A 9915-nucleotide genomic window follows, 5' to 3' on the forward strand; every position below is an offset into this window, starting at 1 on the left:
TCAGCTGGAGTTGTGTGTCCAATTCTGAGCTCCACACTTTAGGAAGGAGGTTAAGGCCTTAGAGAGGGAGCAGAGGGGATTTACTAGAATGGTACCAGGATTATGGAAAGACTAGAGAAGTCAGGGCTGTTCTCAGAGCAGAGAAGGTTAAGTACTGGCTGAAAGGGTGGTCAAAGTAGATTCAGCAAAAGCTCACAGAAGGGAGATGAATAAAAATGATAGGGCTATGGGAAGGGCAGGAGACTGGGAATAATGGGATAGCTCATTCAAACAGCTGACACATTCACAATGAGCTTCTTTACTGTATCATTCTAAGATAATAGTTGCAGGAAGTGTTTGGTAGATTTCTCGTCCTCTGGGACCAGCTGCCAGGACATGTGGCAAGTGAGTTCTTATCCATTCACAGGACGTGGGCATCACTGGCAAAGCCGCCATTTATTGCCAATTCCTTATCGTCCTCAAGGAGGTGGTGGTGAGCTGCCTTCCTGATCTGCAGCAGTTCACGTGGCATAGGTATTCCTAGTGCTGTTAGGGAGGGAGTTCCAGAATTTTGACCCGGTGACAGAGCAGGAACGGCGATATAGTTCCAAGTCAGGATGGTGTGTGGCTTGGAGGGGAACTTCCAGATGGTGGTGTTCCCATGCATCTGCTGCCCTTGTCCTTCTAGATGGAAGAGGTCGCAGGTTTGGAAAATGCTGTTGAAGGAGCCTTGGTGAGTTGCTGCAGTGCATCTTGTAGATGGTGCACACTGCTGCCGCCGTCAACAGGCAGTGGAAGGAATGAATGTTTAAGGTGGTGGATGGAGTGCCAATCAAGCAGGCTGCTTCGTCCTGGATGGTATCGAGGTTTTTGAGAGTTGTTCGAGCTTCAGTATCTGAGGAGTCGCGAGTGGTGCTGATCATTATGCTATCAGCGAACATCCCCACTCCTGGCCTTACGATGGAAGGGAGGTCATTGACGAAGCAGCTGAAGATGGTTGGGGCCTAGGACCCTACCCTGAGGAACTCCTGTAGCAATGTCCTGGGACTGAGATGATTGACCTCCAACAACCACAACCATCTTCCTCTGTGCTAGGTATGACTCCAACCAGTTGGGAGTTTTCTCCCGATTCTCTCTGACTCCAGTTTTGCTAGGGCTCCTTGATACCACACTCGGTAAAATGCTGCCTTGATATCAAGGGCAGTCACTCTCACCTCTGGAGTTCAGCTCTTTAGTCCACGTTTGGACCAAGGCTGTAATGTGGTCAGGAGCTGTGGCCCTGGTAGAACCCAAACTGAGCAGGTCATGGCTGAGTAAGTGCAGCTTCATAGCACTGTCACTGACAACTTTCATCCCTTTGCTGATGATTGAGAGTGGACTGATAAGGCAGTAATTGGCCGGGTTGGATTTGTCCTGCTTTTTGTGGACAAGGGGGGCTGTAGCTGTATTGGAACAGCTTGGCTAGGGGTGCAGCTAGTTCTGGAGCACAAGTCTTCGGTACTATTGCCGGAATGTTGTCAGGGCCCATAGTCTTTACAGTATCCAGTTGCAGGGTTTATGGGGAAAAAAACTGGGGTGTGTGATTAAACTGAACCGTTTCTTTAAAGAGCTGGAACAGGTGATAGGCCTAATGTTCACCTTCTGCGGTAAGGCCCCGAGACCAAGTGACAGGACGCGTGACATGTTCAATTTCCCAACTGGTCTGGAGCTGGACAAGTTCCTGCAGATGGAGGGGGATCTGCAGTTCTAGACAGATGGGCTCAAGGAGCTAGGATTCTACAAATACATTCTGGGGACAAAAACTATTCATTTCGTTCGCCTGTCCAATTGGAAAGGTAGCAAATGTCAGTGAATCAGTTACATTAGGTTTATTTACAGTTAAGTTGGGCACATACAGTAATTATACCGTTCCAAAAAAGTTCACAAACTTAACTTTGAATATCTCCCGACTAATCCTCTGAGAGCAGTATGTGCTCCTCTTTAGCCATTTTGTTAATAGGTGATATAGAACTGAGAAAAATAAAACGTCCAAAGCCTCCCGCCTTTCCTGTGAAGCCCAATCTGACAAATTTGAAGATCAAATACTTCTTCACAATGGCCAGGCAATCATCTAAATCTTTCAAGAATATGAGAAATAGGAGAAGTAGACCATACGGCCCATTGATATGATCAGCGTCTACCCTATTAAGCCCCTTCAGAATCTTGTATGTTTGAGTGAGATCGTCTTTCATTCTTCTAAAGTCCAGAGAATATAAGCCCAATAGGGAAGGCGAATTGGTGTAGTGGTATTGTCGCTGGGCTAGTAATCCAGAGGGTAATGCTCTGGGGACCCGGGTTTGAATCCTGCCACTGGCAGATGGTGGATTTGAATTCAATAAAAAAATCTGGACTTAAAAGTCTGATGACCAGGAAGCCATTGTTGATTGTTGTAAATGTAATGTCACAACATTAAACTAAAGTCCTAATGTCCTTTAGGGGGGTGGAAATCTGCCATCCTTACCTGGTGTGGCCTACATGTGACAATATGAGTGATTCTTAACTGCTCTCTGAAATGGTTGAGCAAGCCATTCAGTTCAAAGGCAATTAGGGAGAAAACAAATATCACTGATGCCCATTTCCCATGAAAGAATAAAAAAAAATCCTCCTTAGATACAGAAAACTATAGGCCAGTTGGCTTAACGCAAATGATGAAGAAACTTTTAAAGACAATAATCTGGGAACAAATTAATTGGTATTTAGAAAAATATGGGATTCGTTAAAGGCAAATCACATTTGAGTAACTTGACCGAATTCTTTGATGTAGCAATGGAAAGGGTTTTTGAAGGTCGCGTATTAATGTGCACACGGATTTAGAAAAGGCATCTGACAAAGTACCACATAATAGACTTGTAAGCACAATTAAAGCCAATGAGATTAGAGGGACATTGGCAGTGTGGATATGAGATTGGCTAAGGGACAGAGTGTGTGTACTGGTGAACAGTTGTTTTTCAGAATAGAAGGAAGTATACAGTGGTGTTTTCCAGGGGTCGGTGTTAGGCCCACTGCTCTTTTTAATATATATTAATGACTTGGATATACAGCATATAGTTTCAAGATATGCATATGATACAAAACTCAAAAGTAGTAAACAACGAGGATGAATAGTCACTGGAAGCTGCAGATACATTTACGAGAATGGTACCAGGAATGAAAGGCTTCAGTTACATGGAGGGACTGGAGGAGATGGGATTGTTCTCCTTAGAGCACAGAGGGTTAAGGGAAGATTTGACTGAGGTGTTCAAAATCATGAATGGTTTTGATTGAATAAACAAGGGAAAACTGCCTCTGGTGGCAGAAGGGTCAGTAACCAGACACCCTGACAGGCAGCGAGTTCCAGGCCCTCACCACCCTCTGGGTGAAAAGGTTTCTCCTCACCTGCCCTCTAATCCTTCTGGCAATTACTTTAAACCTATGCCCCTTGGTTATTGACCTCTCTGTTGACAGATACTGCTCTTTCCTCTATCCACTCTATCAAGGCATTTCACAATACACCTTAATCAAATCTCCCCTCAGCCTCCTCTGCTCCAAAGAAAAACCTCAGATTATCCAGAATTTCCTCATAACTAAAATTCTTGAGTCCTCTGAACCAGCCTTGTTTCAAATATAGACCAAACATCAGAGCTGAGGTGAGAGAGACTGCCCTTGACATCAAAGCCACATATAACCAAGCGTGGTATCAAGGAATCCTCGCAAAACTGGAGTCAATGGGAATCAGGGGGAAAACTCGCCACCGGTTGGAGTTATACTGAGCACAAAGGAAGATGGTTGTGGTTGTTGGAGGTCAGTCATCTCAGTTCCAGGACATCACTGCAGGAGTTCCTCAGGGTAGTGTCCTAGGCCCAACCATCTTCAGCTGTTTAATCAATGACCTTCATTCCAAAATAAGGTCAGAAGTGGGGATGTTCGCTGATGATTACACAAGTTTCAGCACCATTTGTGACTCCTCAAATACTGAAGCAGTCCATGTCCTAATGCAGCAAGACCTGGACAATATCCAGGCTTGGGCTGACAAGTGGCAAGTAACATTCGCACCACACAAGTGCCAGGCAGTGACCATCTCCAACAAGAGAGAATCTAACCATCGCCCCTTGACATTCAATGGCATTACCTTCGCTGAATCCCCCACTATCAACATTCTGAGGGTTACCATTGACCAGAAACTGAACTGGACTAGCCATATAAATATTGTGGCTACAAGAGCAGGTCAGAGGCCAGGAATTTTGTAGCAAGTAACTCACCTCCTGACTCCCCATAGCCTTTCCAACATCTACAAGGCACAAGTCAGGAGTGTGATGGAATACTCTTCACTTGCCTGGATGAGTGCAGCTCCAACAATACTCAAGGAGTTTGACACCATCCAGGACAAAGCAGCCCAATTTGATTGGCACCCCATCCACAAACATTCACTCCCTCCATCTCTGACACACTGTAGCAGCAGTGTGTACCATCTACAAGGTGCACTGCAGAAACTCACCGAGGCTCCTTCGGCAGCACTTATCAAACCCACGAACACTACCATCCAGAAGGACAAGGGCAGCAGACACATGGGAACATCACCACCTGGAAGTTCCCCTTCAAGCCACTCACCATCCTGGCTTGGAAATATATCGCCGGTCCTTCACTGTCACTGGGTCAAAATCCTGGAACACCCTCCCGAGCAGCTCTGTGGGTGTACCTACACCACAGGGGCTGTAGCAGTTCACCACCACCTTCCCATGGGCAATTAGGCAATAAATGCTGGGCCTAGCCAGCGATACTCACATCCTGTAAATTAATAATTTTTAAAAATCGCCCCAAGTCTGCTTGTGCCCTCTCCAGTATGTATGCATGGGGGTGGTGGGGGAATGGACCGGGAGGTGTGGAATGGGATGGGATGGCATGGAAGGGATTAAATGGAGGATGGCACAGGGATATGAGAGGGGTAAACAAATAAGATGAGAATGGCATGGGATGGGGATTTAAAGTGCAGTTGCAATAAAGAGACTAATTTCACCACAAATGCTTTTCAGGTGTCTGCTAGTATATACGTAAAAGTATGTAACAGAAATTTCCTCTTACTGTTGCTGTCTGTATCCTAGGTACTGTCCCCAAACCTTTTCCTGTCACCAACACTCAACAGGAGCGCAGGCAGCACACAAGTCACTAATAGGATCAGTACCACAACACAACAAGTGGGAAGTATAGCGGTGTGTGCATTGCTAATGAGGACAATACCATTAGGTTCAACAGGGGTGTCTGCTCTGGACCGTTATGTTCTTAAAAAGCATCACTGGGGACAACAATTTCCATTTACATAGCACTGTTAACATAGTAAAATGTCCCAAGGCACTTCACAAGGACCTTAGATAAAATCTGACACTGAACCACGTAAGGATTTATTCAGATAGGTGACCAGAAGTTTGGTCAAAGGGGTAAGTTTTAAGGTGTAACAGCTAACTAACTCTTTTTTGGAGAGGTATTAATTATCCAAATGCATGGTGTCAGTTTCCACATATATATTGATGACACCCATTTGGTCTTCACCATATCACCTTTCTCAACTCCACCGCTTTTTATTTGTCTCACTGCTTGTTTGACATCCAGTAATGGAAGAACATCAGCTGCTGCAGCCCTCATTCAGCCTTTGTTACCTTCAGACTCAACCATTCCAATGCTTCCTTAGGGGGCCTCACACCTTCCACAAATTTGACTCATCCAAAACCCTGGCTGTATCCTAACTTGCACCAAGTCTCATTCACCCATGACCCCCGTGCTCACTAATCTACACCAGCTCCTGGTATGGCAACAACTAAATTTGAAAATTCTCATGCTTGTGTTGAAATCCCTCTCTGGCCTCACCTCTCCTAAATCTCTCTCACAGCTTTAAGGAATGTAACTGTCCAAGAGCTTTGTATGCTGTCAGTTCTGGCCTCTTACACAGCCCAACTCTCTTCACCTTACCGTTGGCAACTCCATCTTCAGTCATGTGGACCCCAAGCTCAAATTCCCCCTTTCATTAACAATGAACTCTTTGGCCAACATTTTAGTGATTCCTCCTAAATATTTCCTGCTTTGTCGGCTGTTGCCTGATAATGTTGCTGTAAAGCATCTTGGAAATGTGTTTCCTATCCTAAAGGTGCTGCATAAACGTACATTGTTGTTGAATGGCGCGTTCAGATAGTGTGTAATGGGGCTGCAAGATGAAGCGAGAGACTTCCTTCTAACACCACACATACTCCCCATGTACTGTAGGGGATGTGTGGGCAGAGGGAGGGAGGGTGGGCATCAATGTGTGGGGCAGTGGGTATGCCCAGGGTCAATGTGTGGGGCAGTGGGTAGGCCCAGGGTCAATGTGTGGGGCAGTGGGTAGGCCCAGGGTCAATGTGTGGGGCAGTGGGTATGCCCAGGGTCAATGTGTGGGGCAGTGGGTATGCCCAGGGTCAATGTGTGGGGCAGTGGGTGTGCCCAGGGTCAATGTGTGGGGCAGTGGGTGTGCCCAGGGTCAATGTGTGGGGCAGTGGGTGTGCCCAGGGTCAATGTGTGGGGTATGCCCAGGGTCAATGTGTGGGGTATGCCCAGGGTCAATGTGTGGGGTATGCCCAGGGTCAATGTGTGGGGTATGCCCAGGGTCAATGTGTGGGGTATGCCCAGGGTCAATGTGTGGGGTATGCCCAGGGTCAATGTGTGGGGTATGCCCAGGGTCAATGTGTGGGGTATGCCCAGGGTCAATGTGTGGGGTATGCCCAGGGTCAATGTGTGGGGTATGCCCAGGGTGTACTGTCCTATAGGCCCATGTTACTGCTTCTCAGACTGTGACATGACAGCAAGGTGCAGAGAGGAAACTCACCGAAATCTCAGCCATCCATCCTCCAATGTGTGGCCCTCGGAGCTGCTGCCATCCACCTGGTAAACACGGTTTATGCCGTACCCAATGCCTGACAGCTGACACACGGTGAGATCATCTGTCCAACTGGGCTGCTCCTGGGCAGGAAAGGAAATGAAGCATCAATCTGTGACCAGGAGACAATCATCCCCCAAAACACCGAGCTCCCGGGGGGCAGGGGCGCCGGGCCCAGGGCCCAGAGCGGGGAACTCTCTCCGCAATGTCCCCCTGCGGCCTGCCTGCCTGCCAGCCGGCCGGCTCGGTGACTCCCACCCTCTCTGTCCCTCTCCCTCACTCTCACATTCTGAACAGCCCGTCTCCTCTGCGACGCCATTACACCGGAAACACGTCAAATTCCGACGGCGCTCATGGCCGGAAGTTCTGAGGCGGGGATTCAGGAGGCGGGGCAGGGGGGGGCTGAGGGGGCGGAGCTGGGCGTTGAGGGGCGGAGAAGGAGACTGAGGGGGCGTGGCTGGAGATTGAGGGGGCGGGGCTGGAGTTTGAGAGGGGCGGGGCTGAAGATTGAGAGGGCGGGGCTGGAGATTGACAAGGGGGTTGAAGATTGAAGGGGCGGGGCTGGAGATTGAGGGGGCGGGTCTGACATTGAGGAGGCGGGGTTTGAGATCGAATGGGCGGGGCTGGAGATTGAGTGGGGCGGGGCTGGAGATTGAGTGGGGCGGGGCTGGTAATTGAGTGGGGCGGAGCTGGAGGTTGAGGGGGCGGGGCTGGAGATTGAGGGGCGGGGCTGGAGATTGAGGGGCGGGGCTGGAGATTGAGGGGGCGGGGCTGGAGATTGAGGGGGTGGGGCTGGAGATTGGGTGAAGAAAGGATAAAAGGTGGGGATAAAACAATGAATAAATGAATAAAAATGAAAATAAGTAAAAATAAATGGATAAAAAATAAAAAAATAAAAATGAATATTGGAAAAAGGGGGATCGGAAAGGGGGTGGGGATGGAGGAGGGAGTTCATGGTCTGAAGTTGTTGAACTCAATATTCAGTCCGGAAGGCTGTAAAGTGCCTAGTCGGAAGATGAGGTGCTGTTCCTCCAGTTTGCGTTGAGCTTCACTGGAACAATGCAGCAAGCCAAGGACAGACATGTGGGCATGAGAGCAGGGCGGAGTGTTGAAATGGCAAGCGACAGGGAGGTCTGGGTAATGCTTGCAGACAGACCGAAGGTGTTCTGCAAAGCGGTCACCCAGTCTGTGTTTGGTCTCTCCAATGTAGAGGAGACCACATTGGGAGCAACGAATGCAGTAGACTAAATTGAGGGAAGTGCAAGTGAAATGCTGCTTCACTTGAAAGGAGTGTTTGGGCCCTTGGACGATGAGGAGGGGGGAAGTAAAGGGGCAGGTGTTGCACCTTCTACGATTGCATGGGAAGGTGCCGTGGGAGGGAGTTGAGGTGCAAACTGGAGGAACAGCACCTCATCTTCAGATTAGGAACTTTACAGCCTTCTGGACTTAAAATTGAGTTCAACAACTTCAGATCATGAACTCTCTCCTCCATCCTCACCCCTTTTTATCCCCTTTTTTCAATATTCATTTTTATTTTTTATCCACTTATTTTTATTTATTCTCATATTTATTTATTCCTTCATTGTTTCATCCCCACCTTTTATCCTATTTTTGATATTTTTTTTCCCACCAGTGTCCCCTCCCCTCATCCCATCCCCACAAGGGCCATCTGTTACTTGTTCAGGTTGTTCCTTTCAGAGTGCTTACCCTTGTCCTGCTATTATCACATTCTGCTTTCTTACCTTTACGCCACTACCAGCACCTCCTTTAGCCCTCACCACTATCATTAACACCCCCTTTATCTTTTTGTCCATGACATCTTTGTCAATCTCTCCTTTGCCCCCACCTATCGCTGGCCTTCAATCCAGCTTCACCTGTTCCACACCCCCCTAAACAGTATAAATTTCATCACATTTTTACTTCTCTTTAGCTCTGTAGAAGGGTCATACGGACTCGAAACGTCAACTCTGTTTCTCGCTCCACAAATGCTGTTAGACCTGCTGAGTTTTTCCAGCATTTTCTGTTTTCATTTCCAGCATCCACAGCATTTTGCTTTTATACTGGAGTTTGAGGGGCAGGGCTGGAGATTGAGGGGTTGTGTCTCGGCTTGTGGGGGTGGGGGTGGGGATTGAGAGGCGGGGCAAGGATTGAGGGGGCGGGGCTGGATATTCAAGGGGTGGGGCTGGAGATTGAGAGGCGGGGCTAGGATGGAGGGGGCGGAGCTGGATATTCAATGGGCGGGGCTGGAGATTGAGAGGCGGGGCTAGGATGGAGGGGGCAGTGGGGCTGGGGTTCCGGGGGGGTTGGTCTGGGTTTGGGGGTGTGGCAGATCTTGGAGGCCGGGTTTGTGGGGACGGGGCTGTCTGAGCTGCTACGTGTTTCCAGCGTTTGATGTGTTTATGTCTCGGGGGAGGGTTGGATTTCTCACTGCTGCAGCAGATACCAGGGGCAGGATTTTCTGTTTGATGTGCTGGGGGTGGGCCCCGCACATCAGCGCGTAAAGTAACACGCGGTGATGTCTGGCGAGCGTCCCAGCGTCACCGCGCGCCATTGCGATATTTCGCTGGGCGGGTGCGCGATGATGTTCGAGGCGCGCCCGCCATTAATTAACGGGCTAGTTAAGGCCCTTAATTCGTCAATCGACACCGATTTTCAGGCGCCCGTGTGATCTTCGGCTCGGCGCACGGGCGCAATGGGCAGGCAGGTAAGAGACTTTTTAATAAAACTCATCCACGGGCGGGATAAGAGGGCTCAGTGGGGTTGTCAATCTGGCCTGTGAAGTATTTATTGCAGAAAGTTTTTTAAACTTGCCTGTGTGATCTGTAGCAGTTCAGAACGAATTCCAGCAGCTTTCTCTGTACTTTGAACCTTCAGGTCAGCCCTCTGCAGCCAGGGATCTTTATTGGGCCTGCAGCTTTCCGGAGGCCTCCCCTTAGCCTGGGTACATGTCCACTGGAGGCAGCTCCTCTGAGGAGGAAGGGAGGGCTAGAATAAGGAGGAGGCCAGGACTGGACAATCAG

The 9915-nt window shown here is 48.8% G+C and overlaps 1 protein-coding gene across 1 annotated transcript in view; it reads right to left on the reverse strand.

Annotated features, from left to right (window-relative positions):
• tab1 (TGF-beta activated kinase 1/MAP3K7 binding protein 1) overlaps positions 1 to 7262 on the reverse strand; it is a 46859-nt gene extending 39597 nt beyond the window's left edge. The window contains exons 1-2 of the mRNA XM_078532149.1: positions 7182 to 7262; positions 6845 to 6978 (exon numbers count right to left, since the gene is read on the reverse strand). Of these exons, the coding sequence (XP_078388275.1) occupies positions 6845 to 6978; positions 7182 to 7214 (167 nt within the window). The 5' untranslated portion in view covers positions 7215 to 7262. The remainder of the gene's footprint in view (positions 1 to 6844; positions 6979 to 7181) is intronic.
• Between the last annotated feature and the right edge of the window lie 2653 nt (positions 7263 to 9915).

This window comes from Cetorhinus maximus, chromosome 29 (assembly GCF_964194155.1).
Source record: "Cetorhinus maximus chromosome 29, sCetMax3.hap1.1, whole genome shotgun sequence".
NCBI classification, from domain to species: Eukaryota; Metazoa; Chordata; class Chondrichthyes; order Lamniformes; family Cetorhinidae; genus Cetorhinus; species Cetorhinus maximus.